At 51.8% G+C, this 16,810-nt stretch overlaps 1 protein-coding gene across 2 annotated transcripts in view; it reads right to left on the bottom strand.

The window, feature by feature from the left end:
• Positions 1–16,810, bottom strand: part of CDH4 (cadherin 4) — a 555,299-nt gene that overhangs the window by 27,243 nt on the left and 511,246 nt on the right. For both annotated transcript variants that reach the window (XM_065893694.1, XM_065893693.1), the window contains one exon: positions 145–282. In XM_065893694.1, coding sequence (XP_065749766.1) covers positions 145–282 — 138 coding nt within the window. The remainder of the gene's footprint in view (positions 1–144; positions 283–16,810) is intronic.

The following is a 16,810-nucleotide window of genomic DNA, read 5'->3' as shown; positions in this document are numbered from 1 at the left end:
CCGCTCAGCCCCCCGCCGCTCGGGGCCTTTGTTAACAGCCTGTCTGTCTGTCTATTCGTCTGTCAAGCTCCTTCCATCAGGTGGCAGCAGAGAGAGGAGCAACCCGAATGCCCGGGAACTGTCTCTGAGGGGACGTGCACTCACCGTGCTGGCAGTGAACTCTGGCGGGTTGTCGTTCACGTCTGTCACCGTGATGATGGCTGTGGCCGTGTTGGACAGGCCATAGTTCAGGTTTCCTTCCATGTCTGTTGCTTGAACAATGACTGTGTACTGCTGAACTTTCTAGAAGGGCATGAGGGGGAGGAAGACAGCATCAGTTTGGGTTTTAGTTTACAGGCTGTTTATACTTTCATTAAAGATATACATTCCCCGGACGGACTAAGCTGGGTCCCCGTCCTGCCCGGGGGCGCTGGCCGCAGGGCGCTCGGCAGGTGACCTGGCAGAAGAAAGTTCTCACTTGCGGTGGGTGGTGAGGTCTCTGCCTTCACCTCAGTGCCTGGCTTCCACGGGTGTAGATCGAGGTAGAAATAAGGAAAAGGGGGCCCGGAGCACACAGCACGCTGTGCTGGGTCTGCCAGACCAGGGGTTTGGAAAGAGGGGCGACCCCCAGACGTGTGTCTGTAGGGACCTCATTTCTTTAGCATCCTCAGTGTCTAGTTCAGCCTCAGTCCAGAAATCCAAACAGGAGAAGGGAGTCAAGCCCTCCCCTCTCTGCAGGCACAAAGACGCCAGCGCACTCTGTGTCTGAACAGTCTGGAAGGAGTGGTTAGCGCCAGATCCAGGTGTGAACTTTGAAAGGCACAATGATGCTTGATGGGGACGGCGAATTTCACTGGGCACTGAAGGGGCCGCCCAGCCCTTCTCCACCTGGACCCACTGGTGCAGCAACCCCAGGTCAGCAGAGGGGGCCTTGCCACACCCCTGTTCTGAGCAGAGGCCGCAGGTGTTTCCAACCGTGACAGGTGAGGACGAGCCTGGTGGGCAGCTCTCTGCTGGGACCACAGCCCACCTCTCACTGGCACCGTTAGGGAGGGAGGGTTCTGGGGTCCAGGGCAGAAAGGGACCTTCTGAAATGCCTCCAAGGAATGAACGATCCCAAGTCCCGCTCCCCTAAGAGGTTCAGGGAAGAGCCCACCTCTCAGCCCCACGATTCAGGGGAATGTCCTCAGGATCCCTAGGGGGCTCTGGAAGGAATTATAAACAGCAGACGGTCACAGACTGCCACTCTCTTTCCCTCCCTCCCAGCCTCCCTCCATCCACTCCTCCATCCATCCGTGAGTCCCTCCATTTCTCTCTCTCCTTCCCAGACCCACAGCCCATGTGGGGAAAGCAGGACAGCCGCACGTAAATCAATGAAATTAGAACACTCCCTCTCACACCATACACATAAATAAACTCAAAATGGCTTGAAGACTTAGACATGACACCATAAAACTCCTAGAAGAGAACATAGGCAAACCATTCTCTGACATAAATCGTAGCAATGTTTTCTTAGGTCAGTCCCCCCAGGTAATAGAAATAAAAGCAAAAATAAATGTTAGCTTTTGCACAGCAAAGGAAATGATAAACAAAATGAATAGACAACCTACAGACTGCCAGCAAATATTTGCAAAGGGGGCTTCCCTGGTGGCGCAGTGGTTGAGAGTCCGCCTGCCGATGCAGGGGACACGGGTTCGTGCCCCGGTCCGGGAAGATCCCACATGCAGTGGAGCGGCTGGGCCCGCGAGCCATGGCCGCTGAGCCTGCGCGTCCGGAGCCCGTGCTCCGCAGCGGGAGAGGCCGCGGCAGTGAGAGGCCCGCGTACCACAAAAAACAAACAAAAAAAAATTACAAATGATGCGACCGACTGACAAGGGCTTAATCTCCAAAATACACAAACAGCTCACAACTCAATAACAAAAACCCAAACAACGCAGTCAAAAAATGCACAGAAGACCTAAATAGACATTTCTCCAAAGAAGACATATAAATGGCCAAGAGGCATGTGAAAAGATGCTCAACATCGCTAATTATTAGAGAAATGCAAATCAAAATTACAAACAGATACCACCTCACAGCAGTCAGAATGGCCATCATCAAAAAGTCTACAAACAATAAATGCTGGAGAGGGTGTGGAGAAAAGGGAACCCTCCTGCACTGCTGGTGAGAATGTAAATTGGTACAGCCAATGGAGAACAGTACGGAGGTTCCTTAAAAAAACTACAAATAGAGTTACTGTATGATCCTGCAATCCCACTCCTGGGCATATACCCGGATAAAACCATAACCCCAAAAGATACATGCGCCCCAGTGTTCACAGCAGCGCTGTACACAACAGCCAGGACATGGAAGCAACTTAAATGTCCACGGACAGATGAACGGATAAAGAAGATGTGGCACATATACATGGAATACTACTCAGCCATGAAAAAGAACGAAATAATGCCATTTACAGCAACACGGACGGGCCTAGAGGTGATCATGCTAAGTGAAGTCAGTCAGAGAAAGACAAGTATCGTATGATCTCACTATGTGGAATCTTAAAAAAAAAGGTACAAGTGAACTTGTTTACAGAACAGAAACAGACTCACAGACACAGAAAACAAACTTACCAAAGGGGAAAGGGAGGGGAGGGATAAATCAGGAGTTTGGGATTAACAGATCCACACTACTGTATATGAAATAGATAACAAGTTCCCGCTGTGCGGCACGGGGAATTGTATTCGATATCCTGTAATAAACCATAATGGGAAAGGATATGAGAAAGAAGATACGGCTTATACATGTGTAACTGGATTGCCTTGCTGAACACCTCAAACTAACACAACGCTGTAACTCAACCGTACTTCAATAAAAAATACAAGACGTTTGGTGGCCCTGGGTTCTGACATCAGGCACCACAGACCAGGCACCTCCCGGACAGGCCTCATGGTGATGCCACAAACTTCTCAGGGAATGAGGGCCGGGGAAACCAGGGAGGCTTCCAGGAGGTGGTGGGCTGTTCTGCCCAGAGGTGACAAGATGAGTGAGGGCTGAGTGGAGGGTGTGGACCAGAGCTGGGAGGTGGCCCGGGGGGCTCACACTGTCTCCCACCCACACGGATGTCTGGCCTCCACCTCTGTCAGCGCCGCAGTCCACGTGCCCAGGGCCGGCGTGCAGCTGGGGGGTGGCGGTGCTAACTCCCCTCCCCCCCGCCCCAGCTCTTATTCCAAGAGGCCTCCCCCAGGAGTGAGCCTCTCAGAGGAGCAGGAAACAGCTCCTTGGCACACAGCTGGGGCGTCCCTTCAAGGGATGAAGTATCTGGAGGAGGAGAGTGAGGAGAGCACATAGGGGCCTCTGAACAGGCTCCTAGGTAGGGGGCGAGAGGGGAGGGGCCCCAGTGCCGTGCTGGGCTCAGGTCCCCACCTGGGAGATGGGGCAGGGCCACGTGCCTGAGATAGCGAGCGGGAAAGCAGTTCCAAGACCGGGACAGTCACTGCTCTTCCCCCCTCACCTGCTCTGACACCGGCCAGACCCTGGGGACCCACCTCGTGCTGGGCTCCTGTTCCCGCTGCCAAGAACCGGCTGTGACGGCGCCTCCAGGGGACCCCCTCCCCCACCGCAGAATGGACCTGCCCTCCTCACAGCCCCACAGTCCTTGGGATCAACCCCTCTGACAGTCACTCAACAAACATGGGCCTGACTCTCCTCGGAGATGGAGAGCACCCCGAGGTCGGCCTCACACTCAGGCTGGGCCCCTGGAAGCCCAGCCTGGAGCCGGTACACAGAACGCACTCAGTCCGTGCTCGTTACATGAACCGAGCACACGTCTAAACAGCTGATGATGTTTTTTGTGAACGTGGTTAGAACCTGCGCCCAAGGAGACATGAAAAAATCAAAGAGACAGCTTACACTTGCTTGGGTGCTACGTCACACCTTGAAAGTTCTCCCACAAAAGATTAAGTCTTGCCTCCTTCCCTGCTTCCTCTCTCCGTCCTCCATCTACCTACCCGACTACTCATCCATCCATCCTCCATCCATCTATCCTTCATTTACAGGGACCCCTCCCTCCCTCTGTTAGGTGGGATCACGACCACCTGGTGAGGTGGCGAGAGGTCCTCTCAGCTGTTCATGAGATACATGAACTCAGGGAGCGGGGACAGGCTTCCCCTGGAGGTGCCATCAGAGCCAGTTCTTGAAAGCAGAGTGTGGGGCTCACCAGACAGGGAAGCGGGGACAGGCACGATGTGGGTCCCCAGGGTCAGGGTGGTGTTGGGGCAGGTGAGGGGGAGAAGCACGGTGACTGTCCCAGGCTAGGAAGTGCTTTCCCTTCCTGCTCACTCCTTCGGTGATGTGGCCCTGCCCCATCTCACAGGTGGGGACACTGAGTCTCAGGATGTCCCCAGTGGCACACAGCAAACCAGAGGCTGCTGGAGTGGCCACTGGGATTCCTGATGCGGGTTGGCGCCTCTGTGACGGAAAATGCAGACGGCTCCGTATTGCCAAGGCAGCGACGTCAGCCAAGATGCCAGCGGGCCTCTTTCTGAATGTGGCACACAAGGTACCCGAGGGCACGGCAGCACCATCCTTAACCCGCTTCCCCCGACAGTTGCAGGGTCAGGATCCACCTCCACGTGTGTGGACAGGTGCATATGCTCAGACATCCATCAGGCCCTTGACATCAGGACCTCGCTCAGGGCAGGGGTCCCTCCTTCGCGACTGCTGTGCCTCCGGACCCCAGCAGGGAATAAGTGCCCCTCCCTCTTGCCCATCAAAGGCGGCTGGTCATCTCTGGTCACTGCTGCCTCAGCAGGGACATGGCAGCGACAGGCTGGGGACAGTACCAGTGCCAGGGTGGGTAGACCAACAAACTGAACCCAAACCTCAGGTCCCCACGTGCCCTCGGCGAGGGTCCTGCCCAGAGCATCCCGGATCCAGCTAGGCCTGAAGGCGCCCTTTGTGTTCAATGACATGAGCCAGTTATCCCTCTTTTTTGTTTGATCCGGTTGGAGCTGGTTTCTGTCCTCTGCCACAGAAGGGGGTCTGACTGCCCCACCTGTTACTGTCTTTCTTTTTGTGAGGGACATCATCACGGGAAGCACAGTGGGACGACCGGGCACCTAATGCAGGAGAGAACAGGACTCTGCTGCCGTTTTCCCAGCACCCCTGGCCCCGACCCTCTGGGGCACCGATGGGGCCTGAGGGCAGACTCGGGGCCCGACTGTCGTGGCCTCAGTCGGGGTGTCGTGGTGAGGGCTCTGCCATCGAGCCTCGCCAGAGTCACCCCCACAGCGTAGACAGACACCATGCCCTCCGTCCGGTTCTGTCTTAGATTATTCCTTACAGCTAAGGCTTTCTTGTACTTCAATAAACACATTTAGAAGCGTTTATGCCGCTGCTATAAATGGCAAACGAGCATCACCTTCCACGAATAGAAATTAGTCCTAAACATGACTGTGTATTTTTAAAGGTTCATCTGTGAATGTCCAGGCCCAGTGCACGAAGCACACGGGGGGACCCAGGCCGATGGAGCCACGCGACGCCCCCCGCAGTGGCTGCCCGTCACCTCTCGCCATGTGGAGAGACACGCGGGCTGAGAGGGGCCCGCCCCACCCCCGGCTGGTAGGCTAACACGGAGTGGGTCCCGGGGCTCCTGCTCCCTGGGCAGAAGCAGAGGCCTACAGACCACTGGTCCCGGGGCAGGTGGGGCCCGCTGGCCGCACGCTTTCTCCTCCACCGCCACCCATGGGGCCTCCCTGCTGCCCCCCAAAGCCACGGTGCCCTCCGGGCCGGTGCAGGGCTGTTCCGCCTGCCCTAGCACTCTGCTCGCCCCCATCAGCAAGGCCTTCCCTGCCTCCCGGAATAAAATACAATCTCTGCCCCACGGCCGCTCCCCCTGCCGGCTGCCCGCTCTCCCGAGACTCTGCTTCACTTCTCAGCGTCAGCGCGGCCGCCCTCCGCCGGCTCCTACCCCACGAGCAGGGCTCCAGAGCCCAGGACTTCACACTCAGTGCCGTCTCCCCGGCGTCTACAACACGCCTGCACGTTGTCCGTGGGTGGCGGGGACGATGCCACCCTCCCTGGGCGCTGGCGGTGACTGTCTGTGGGCACAGCTCAGCGAGGCCGGGGCCACAGCTTGGATCGGTCTGCCCCAGGGCAGCCGGGCACAGGACAGGGGTGGGCATCAGGGATGCCCCTCGGGCTGACCCATACCACAGGTCTGGCAGCAGAGATGTTTCCAGAGCTCAGCAGGCGGAATGGGCGAGTGAGCCCCTAGGGGTCAGCGTTGAAGGGAGACCGCCTCAGGGCTGGCTGCCCTTGCAGGGCTGAGGCACCCAGAGTCCCACCGCGGGGCACGCACAGGCTCTGCCAGCCCCGACGTGGAAGGCTCCAGCCAGCCTGGGGGATGTGGAGGTGGGAGCTGGGGATGCAGAGCAGGAGGGAGCCGGCTGGGTCTCCCACCTGACCACAGATTCACCTTTGCCACCCAGGCCCTGCTTTGCGCGGGCCGTCACGGGGAAGAAAACACACATGATCATAGCGCAGGAGCCCACTGTCCGGCGCGGGCAGCTTCACCCTAAACGGGTCATGCATGGGCCACGGCGGGCGGGCCTGAGACGGACGGCGCTTGGCCGCTGGGGCCTCGGCTGCCCACCTCTGTTCCCACCCTGGTCTCGTCGGCCAGCAGGGATCACAGAGGTTATTCTTTGGGGGCGGTAAAGACAAACCCAAATATAAGTCCCATCAGGAGCCTCAGAACATGGAAGTAGGGCCTCTGTACATAAAGTGAAGGTAAGGCTCGAGACGGGACCACCTGGGCTAGGGCGGCCCCAATCCAGTGACAGGTGTCCTGGGGAGAGGAGATGAGGGCACAGGACACGGGGAGGAGGTGGCCACTCGAGATGGGGGCAGAGACTGGAGTGGCCACAAGCGACGGATGCTGGCAGAAGCACAGGAGGTGTTCCACGACCCTCCAGAAGGAACCAGCACGGCCTGCGTTTGGGATCTCTGGCCTCCAGAGCTGGGAGAGCATGCGATTCTGTTGTCTGATGGCGCCCAGTGTGTGGTCACCCAGGAACCGCATAATGGCCTCGGGCTCACCCTTCCCAGGCCGCTGGAGGCATCTGAGATACCACCTTCCCCATGCTGGCCTTGCTCCAAGCAGATGGTGAGATTCCACTTGGAGAGGCTTCCCCTGAGACCCCGTGGCCTCACCGTCTGGGCTCTGTCCATCTCACCACCCGGCGGGAAGGAGGCAGGCCCAGGGCTGGAAGGCTGTGAGGAGGGTCGTCACCCCAACCTCGCCTCTGGGACCAGCCGACACTGCACGGGCCGAGCAGGAAACAGGAGGATTCGTGCCCACAGCAAAGGGAGGGGCTTAGCCAGAGAAGAGGAAGAAAAGTGTCGCCGTTGTCACGTGACTGACTGCAGCCAGAAGTCACTCGGTCTTTCTCGTCTCCTTAATCATAGAATCACGGCCTCTACACGGGGCCGTCATGGGCTGCTGCCCTCAGAAGACAATGGAGAGAAACATGGGGACACATGCAGGTGTGTGTTATGCACGTGCATTTTGTGTACTAGTGCACACACGTGTATGTGACAGGCACATGTATATGTGTGCAAGTATGCACACGCGTGTATGTGTGTATCCATGTGTGCACGCACACGTGTATGTGCCTGTGAACGTGTGCACATTGGTGTGCCTGAGTGTGTGTTGTACAGACAACCACCACTAGAGGGCGGGCTGGTCCTGCTTTGCGGAGCAGGGTCGGGGGTCCTTCCTGGCTATGGCGGGGGCCAGAAGAAAATCCAGCAAGAAGGAAGAAACGGGGGCTGGGACCCAGTGGAACCCAGTGCCTCCCCGTGGGTGGGGCCTCTGAGATCCAGGCCAGCTCAGTCTGGGCACCGGACTAGGCATCGCGGGAGCACTGGGGGGACACGGGTCCAGGCTCTGCTGTGGCTTTTGTTTCAGAAAGTATACTTTTCAGACTTAATAACGGTCACTGTTTTCTCTTTTACCAAATCCCGTTGTGGAGGGGCATCTAGAGGCCGGGGGTGGGTGGGCAGGGCCCACGCACACCCCCGGGAAGCATCCCTGGACACAGACACACTCACATCTTAGCAGCAGGGTCCAGCATGGTTAAGAGTTTTGATATTTTCATTTAAAAAGCCTTCCTAGATGGCGGAGTAGAAGGACGTGCGCTCACTCCCTCTTGCGAGAACATTGGAATCACAACTAACTGCTGAACGATCACTGACAGGAAGACCCTGGAACTCACCAAAAAGACACCCCACGTCCAGAGACAAAGGAGAAGCCGCAGTGAGCCGGTAGGAGGGGCGCGATCACAATAAAATCAAATCCCATAACCGCTGGGTGCGTGACTCACACACTGGAGAACACTTATACCACAGAAGTCCACCCACTGGAGCCCCACATCAGGCTTCTGAACCTGGGGGTCCGGCAATGGGAGGAGGAATTCCTAGAGAATCAGACTTCAAAGGATAGCGGGATTCGATTGCAGGACTTCGACAGGACCGGGGGAAACAGAGACTCCACTCTTGGAGGGCACACACAAAGTAGTGTGCGCACCGGGACCCAGGGGAAGGAGCAGGGACCCCATAGGAGACTGAACCAGACCTACCTGCTAGTGTTGGAGGGTCTCCTGCAGAGGCGGGGGGTGGCTGCGGTTCACCGTGGGGACAAGGACACTGGCAGCAGAACTTCTGGTAAGTACTCCCTGGCGTGAGCCCTCCCAGAGTCCTCCATTAGCCCCACCAAAGAGCTGGGTAGTCCAGTGCTGGGCCACCTCAGGCCAAACAACCAACAGGGAGGGAACCCAGCCCCACCCATCAGCTGTCAAGCGGATTAAAGTTTTACTGAGCTCTGCCCACCAGAGCAACAGCCAGCTCTACCCACCACCAGTCCCTCCCATCAGGAAGCTTGCACAGGCCTCTTAGCCTCATCCACCAGAGGGCAGACAGCAGAAGCAAGAACTACAATCCTGCAGCCTGTGGAACAAAAACCACATTCACAGAAAGAGAGACAAGATGAAAAGGCAGAGGGCTATGTACCAGATGAAGGAACAAGATAAACCCCAGAAAAACAACTAAATGAAGTGGAGATAGGGAACCTTCCAGAAAAAGAATTCAGAATAATGATAGTGAAGATGATCCAGGACCTCAGAAAAAGAATGGAGGCAAAGATCGAGAAGATGCAAGAAATGTTTAACAAAGACCTAGAAGAACTGAAGAACAAACAAACAGAGATGAACAGTACAATAACCGAAATGAAAAATACACTAGAAGGAATCAATAGCAGAATAACTGAGGCAGAATAATGGATAAGTGGGGATTCCCTGGTGGTGCAGTGGTTGAGAGTCCGCCTGCCGATGCAGGGGACGGGGGTTCATGCCCCGGTCCAGGAGGATCCGACATGCCACAGAGCGGCTGGGCCTGTGAGCCATGGCCGCTGAACCTGCGTGTCCGGAGCCTGTGGTCCGCAACGGGAGAGGCCACAACAGTGAGAGGCCCGCGTACCACAAAACAAAAAACCAAAAAAAACCCGGATAAGTGACCTGGAAGACAGAATGGTAGAATTCACTGCCGTGGAACAGAATAAAGAAAAAAGAATGAAAAGAAATGAAGATAGCCTAAGAGACCTCTGGGACAACATTAAATGCAACAATATTTGCATTATAGGGGGTCCCAGAAGGAGAAGAGAGAGAGAAAGGACCCGAGAAAATATCTGAAGAGATTATAGTCGAAAACTTCCCTAACATGGGAAAGGAAATAGCCACCCAACTCCAGGAAGTGCAGAGAGTCCCATACAGGATAAACCCAGGGAGAAACACGCCAAGACACATAGTAATCAAATTGGCAAAAATTAAAGACAAAGAAAAATTATTGAAAGCAGCAAGGGAAAAACAAATAACATACAAGGGAACTCCCATAAGGTTAATAGCTGATTTCTCAGCAGAAACTCTACAAGCCAGAAGGGAGTGGCATGATATACTTAAAGTGATGAAACGGAAGAACCTACAACCAAGATTATCTACCGGGCAAGGATCTCATTCATATTCGATGGAGAAATCAAAAGCTTTACAGACAAGCAAAAGCTAAGAGAATTCAGCACACCAAACCAGCTCTACAACAAATGCTAAAGGAACTTCCCTAAGTGGGAAACACAAGAGAAGAAAAGGACCTACAAAAACAAACCCAAAAGAATTAAGAAAATGGTGATAGGAACATACATGTGGATAATTACCTTAAACGTGAATGGATTAAATGATCCAACCAAAAGACACAGGCTCACTGAATGGATACAAAAAACAAGATCCTTATATATGCTGTCTACAAGAGACCCACTTCAGACCTAGGGACACATACTGACTGAAAGTGAGGGGATGGGAAAAAGATATTCCATGCAAATGGAAATCAAAAGAAAGCTGGAGTAGCAATACTCATATTAGATAAAATAGACTTTAAAATAAAGACTGTTACAAGAGACAAGGAAGGACACTACATAATGATCAAGGGATCAATCCAAGAAGAAGATATAACGATTATAAATATATATGCACCCAACACAGCAGCACCTCAATACATAAGGCAACTGCTAACAGCTATAAAAGAGGAAATCGACAGTAACACAGTAATAGTGGGGGACTTCAACACCTCACTTACACCAATGGACAGATCATCCAAACAGAAAATTAATAAGGAAACACAAGCTTTAAATGACACAATAGACCAGACAGATTTAATTGATATTTATAGGACATGCCATCCAAAAACTGCATCTTAACACTTTCTTCTCAAGTGCACATGGAACATTCTCCAGGATAGACACCTTGGGTCACAAATCAAGCCTCAGTAAATTTAAGAAAACTGAAATCATATCAAGCATCTTTTCTGACCACAACGCTATGGGATTAGAAATCAATTACAGGGAAAATAATGTAAAAAACACAAACACCTGGAAGCTAAACAATACGTTACTAAATAACCAAGAGATCACTGAAGAAATCAAAGAGGAAATCAAAAAATACCTAGAGACAAATGACAATGAAAATACGATGATCCAAAACCTAGGGGATGCAGCAAAAGCAGTTCTAAGAGGGAAGCTTATAGCCATACAAGCCTACCTCAAGAAACAAGAAACATCTCAAATAAACAATCTAACCTTATATCTAAAGGAACTAGAGAAAGAACAAACAAAACCCAAAGTTAGCAGAAGGAAAGAAATCATAAAGATCAGAGCAGAAATAAAGGAAATAGAAACAAGAAAACAAGAGCAAAGATCAATAAAACTAAAAGCTGGTTCTCTGAGAAGATAAACAAAATTGATAAACCATTAGCCTGACTCATCAAGAAAAAGAGGGAGAGGACTCAAATCAATAAAAATAGAAATGAAAAAGGAAAAGTTACAACAGACACCACAGAAATACAAAGCATTGTAAGAGACTACTACAAGCAACTCTATGCCAATAAAATGGACAACCTGGAAGAAATGTACAAATTCTTAGAAAGGTATAACCTTCCAAGACTGAGCCAGGAAGAAACAGAAAATATGAACAATCACAAGTAATGAAATTGAAACTGTGATTAAAAATCTTCCAACAAAGTCCAGGACCAGATGGCTTCACAGGTGAATTCTATCAAACATTTAGAGAAGCGCTAACACCCATCCTTCTCAAACTCCTCCAAAAAATTGCTGAGGAAGGAACACTCCCAAACTCATTCTATGAGGCCACCATCACCCTGATACCAAAACCAGACAGAGATACTACAAAAAAAGAAAATTACAGACCAATACCACTGATGAATATAGATGCAAAAATCCTCAACAAAATACTAGCAAACAGAATCCAACAACACATTAAAAGGATCATACACCATGATCAAGTGGGATTTATCCCAGGGATGCAAGGATTCTTCAGTATACGCAAATCTATCAATGTGATACACCATATTAACAAACTGAAGAATAAAAACCATATGGTCATCTCAATAGATGCAGAAAAAGCTTTTGACAAAATTCAACACCCATTTATGATAAAAACTCTCCAGAAAGTGGGCACAGAGGGGACCTACCTCAACATAATAAAGGCCATATACAACAAACCCACAGCAAACATCATTCTCAATGGTGAAAACCTGAAAGCATTTCCTCTAAGATCAGGAAGAAGGCAAGATTGTCCACTCTCACCACTATTATTCAACACAGTTTTGGAAGTCCTAGCCACGGCAATCAGAGAAGAAACAGAAATAAAAGGAATACAAATTGGAAAAGAAGAAGTAAAACGGTCACTGTTTGCAGATGACATGATACTATACATAGAGAATCCTAAAGATGCCACCAGAAAACTACTAGAGCTAATCAATGAATTTGGTAAAAGTTGCAGGATACAAAATTAATGCACAGAAATCTCTTGTATTCCTATACACGAATGATGAAAAATCTGAAAGAGAAATTAAGGAAACACTCCCATTTACCATTGCAACAAAAAATAATAAAATACCTAGGAATAAACCTATCTAGGGAGACAAAAGACCTGTATACAGAATACTATAAGACACTGATGAAAGAAATTAAAGGTGATACCAACAGATGGAAAGATATACCATGTTCTTGGATTGGAAGAATCAATATTGTGAAAATGACTCTACTACCCAAAGCGTTCTACAGATTCAATGTAATCCCTGTCAAATTACCAATGGCATTTTTTAAAGAACTAGAACAAAAAATCTTAAAATTTGTATGGAGACACGAAAGACCCGAATAGCCAAAGCAGTCTTGAGGGAAAAAAAATGGAGCTGGAGGAATCAGACTCCCTGACCTCAGACTCTACTACAAAGCAACAGTAATCAAGATAATATGGTACTGGCACAAAAACAGAAACATAGATCAATGGAACAGGATAGAAAGCCCAGAGGTAAACCCGTGCACCTATGGTCAACTAATCTATGACAAAGGAGGCAAGGATACACAATGGAGAAGAGACAGTCTCCTCAATAAGTGGTGCTGGGAAAACTGGACAGCTACATGTAAAAGAATGAAATTAGAACACTCCCTAACACCATACACAAAAATAAACTCAAAATGGATTCGAGACCTGAGTGTAAGACCGGACACTATAAAACTCTTAGAGGAAAACATAGGAAGAACACCCTTTGACATAAATCACAGCAAGATCTTTTTTGATCCAACTCCTAGAGTAATGGAAATAAAACCAAAAATAAACAAATGGGACCTAATGAAACTTCAAAGCTTTTGCACAGCAAAGGAAACCATAAACAAGATGAAAAGACAACCCTCAGAATGGGAGAAAATATTTGCAAACGAATCAACGGACAAAGGATTAATCTCCAAAAATATATAAACAGCTCATGCAGCTCAATATTAAGAAAACAAACCCAATCCAAAAATGGGCATAAGACCTAAATAGACATTTCTCCAAAGATGACATACAGATGGCCAAGAAGCACATGAAAAGCTTCTCAGCATCACTAATTATTAGAGAAATGCAAATCAAAACTACAATGAGGCATCACCCCACACCAGTTAGAATGGCCATCATCAGAAAATCTACAAACAACAAATGCTGGAGAGGGTGTGGAGAAAAGGGAACCCTCTTGCACTGTCAGTGGGAATGTAAACTGATACAGCTACTATGGAGAACAGTATGGAAGTTCCTTAAAAAACTGAATATAGAACTACCATACGACCCAGCAATCCCACTCCTGGGCATTTATCTGAAGAAAACCATAATTCCAAAAGACACGTGCACCCCAATGTTCATTGCAGCACTATTTACAATAGCCAGGTCATGGAAGCAACCTAAATGCCCATCGACAGATGAATGGATAAAGAAGATGTGGCACGTGTATACAATGGAATATCACTCAGCCATAGAAAGGAACGAAATTGGGTCATTTGTAGAGAAATGGATGAATCTAGAGACTGTCATACAAATTAAGTCAGAAAGAGAAAAACAAATTATCATATATTAACGCATATATGTGGAACCTAGAAAAATGGTACAGATGAACCGGTTTGCAAGGCAGAAATAGAGACACAGATGCAGAGAACAAACGTATGGACAACAAGGGGGGAAAGTGGCACGGTGGGGTGGTGCTGTGATGAACTGGGAGATTGGGATTGACATATATACACTAATATGTATAAAATGGATAACTTATGAGAACCTGCTGTATAAAAAAATAAATAAAATAAAATTCAAAAAAAAGAAGAATCAATATGAGATGGTGGTCATGTATAAATAGATAAACAGAACAACAATGAAAGGAAACATAATCGGCATCTTGAACTTCCTTTCAGAATCCTAGAATGCACCTCTAAAAATAGGTATTTTATACCTAAATCCTTAGTTTATGTCATGTTTAATGTCCATTAAAGCTCAAAAATTAAATATAAAAATAAATAAATAAATGAAAAGCCTTCCTCCGGGCCTCGATCCTTGGCCTCACTGTGCGTCACGGTTACGCCAGGCCGGGTGAGGGAGCCCTGCAGGAGCGGACTGCCTGGGGCTGTTTTCGGTGCCGCTCTAGCGCCGCCTGCTGGTGACTCCACAGACCACACTCAGCCTCCACCCCGACCTCGGACCAGCCCTGGGGAGTAGGGGCGTCACACCCTCCGCACTCTGCAGGTGACCACACTGAGTCTTTGGTGGGCCAGGTGGCTCCCTCAGGGTCCGGGCTGGTGAGCCGTGTGCCTGGGGCCTGGCGGTTGGAGGCTGGATCCCAGCAACCGGCTTCCTGGGACTAAGAGATGACCCTGGGCCCAGCTCTGGACTGGCCGGCGTTCCTCCTCCACCTCTGCTCTCCCTACCGACACGCCCACCCCAGTGGAGCGGGAAGGAGGTGGGTGGGGGAGTGGGCGGCCCGCTGAAGGATGGTTGGCGACAGCCGCTTGCCACCCGTGGGTGTACCGAGCAGGTGCCCCCGCCGGCCACCCTGGGCCGCTGCCCAGCAGTACCCCCTGCTCCTGCCGGGTGCAGATCCCCTGGAGCCGGGCAGCGGTGGTGCCGAAGTGAGTTCATTAAAACGCGATTTGCCGTTTTCAAGTTCAAGAGGAGGGAAGAAAACCGCAAGCGGGTGTCCCTGGGGTTTTCACTCACCTCCCCGTAGCTCAGCATTTAAATTTTGCAGAACATCCATCAATAATGCATCTGGCTGGCCTGCCCTAGAAGAGCATCAAAGATTCCCGCACCCTGCGCGCTCTCAGCCCTCTCCTCGCAGGGCCGCCAGGACACGCAGCCAGCGGTGCAGCTTGGACCCCACCGTCCCCACTGCTCCCGGGGCTGGGTCAGCCTGTGCCCAGTGCCGAGGGTCACTGCTGGGAGACAGAGCACACCAAGGGCCGGGCCTCCTGCCTGTGTCTGGTTCTCGTGTGCTCAGCCCTCGGGTGTCCGCCCAGGGCCCGAGGATGTGACTGGGGACCCACGAGATGGGCCCTGGGGGAGGAGGAGCCCCAAGACTGATGACCTTGTTCACTCAAGTGCATCGAGACTTATCCCAAAAGGTGCGGGGAGTGTGGCCACCGTGGAAAACTGGCTGCAGGTCCTGGGAAGTTACATGTTACGACCTCAAGTCCACAGCTAGGCGTGCACCCGAGAGGACAGCAACAGGCGCTCAGGCAGGTGCTGTACCTGTGTTCACAGCAGCACCTGCCACGGGGGAAGCAGCCCAACGTCCACCAACAGACGAGGGGACGAGCACAGTGTGGCCTGTCTGTGCGGCGGCGAAGGAGGGACGCACTGACCCCGGCTACAACGTGGACGAACCTCGAAAACGTGGCGCTCAGCAAAAGCGGCCAGACCTGCAAAGGCCCTGGGGCAAGGGCTCACTGGGGCCAGCGAGTGGGGAAGCGGGCGCTGGAGGGTGGACAGGGAGCAGGGGCCACGTGGACTCCACTCTGGGGAGATGGGCAGGCACAGGACGGTGTGAGAAGGCAGCGACGACCGGATTTGCATGTGGACACGATCACCTGGCTGCTGGCTGAGGACAGACTGTAGGGCGGGGGCGGGGCTGGGCGACCGCCTGGGCGGGTGCCATCCTGGTCTAAGCGGGGTACCTCGATGGGCCAGCCAGGTGAGTGTACACACAGACTCGGCCGGGAGGGGGTCCTGGCCACTGAAGGGTGTGGGGAAGCTGCATGCTGGGTCCTACACGTGTCGTCGGCAGAGTGAACACGTAGGGACACCCTTCGCTTCTGCCAGGAAGTACACATGCTCCCTTTCCTTGAGACGCACGGCCCTTCTCCCTCTTTCGTTCCCGCTCTGCACTGTGGCTTTTTTTTTTTTTTTTTGCGGTACGCGGGCCTCTCACTGTCGTGGCCTCTCCCGTTGCGGAGCACAGGCTCCGGACGCGCAGGCCCAGCGGCCATGGCTCACGGGCGCAGCCACTCCGCGGCATGTGGGATCTTCCCGGACTGGGGCACGATCCCGTGTCCCCTGCATCGGCAGGCGGACTCTCAACCACTGCGCCACCAGGGAAGCCCTTCATCGTGGCTTTTAAGAGAAGCAGGAGCTGGCCTGGGCCTGGAGTCTGGAGCCGCCAGGAGGATGGACCAGGGGCACCGCCAGGCATAGGCCAGCCTCTTGCTGCCTCGGGGAAAGGCAGCCTGGCATCCAGAGGCTCCGAACGTGAATCCAGAACTTGGGATTTGTGTACAGAAGTCTGCTTAAATGCTGGCCAAGTTTAAACAACAGCAACAGAAAGACAATAAGAAAACACATCTTGGGGCTGAATCTGTCTCTAGGCTGCTGATTTGAGACCCTGTATCTGGCTGACAGGAACAAGTCAAGGGCACGGGTGAAATCCCTGCTCC

This window comes from Phocoena phocoena, chromosome 15 (assembly GCF_963924675.1).
Source record: "Phocoena phocoena chromosome 15, mPhoPho1.1, whole genome shotgun sequence".
Classification (NCBI taxonomy): domain Eukaryota; kingdom Metazoa; phylum Chordata; class Mammalia; order Artiodactyla; family Phocoenidae; genus Phocoena; species Phocoena phocoena.
The sequence above is the reverse complement of the archived record's forward strand: the minus strand, read 5'-3'. Positions and strand labels throughout refer to the sequence as shown.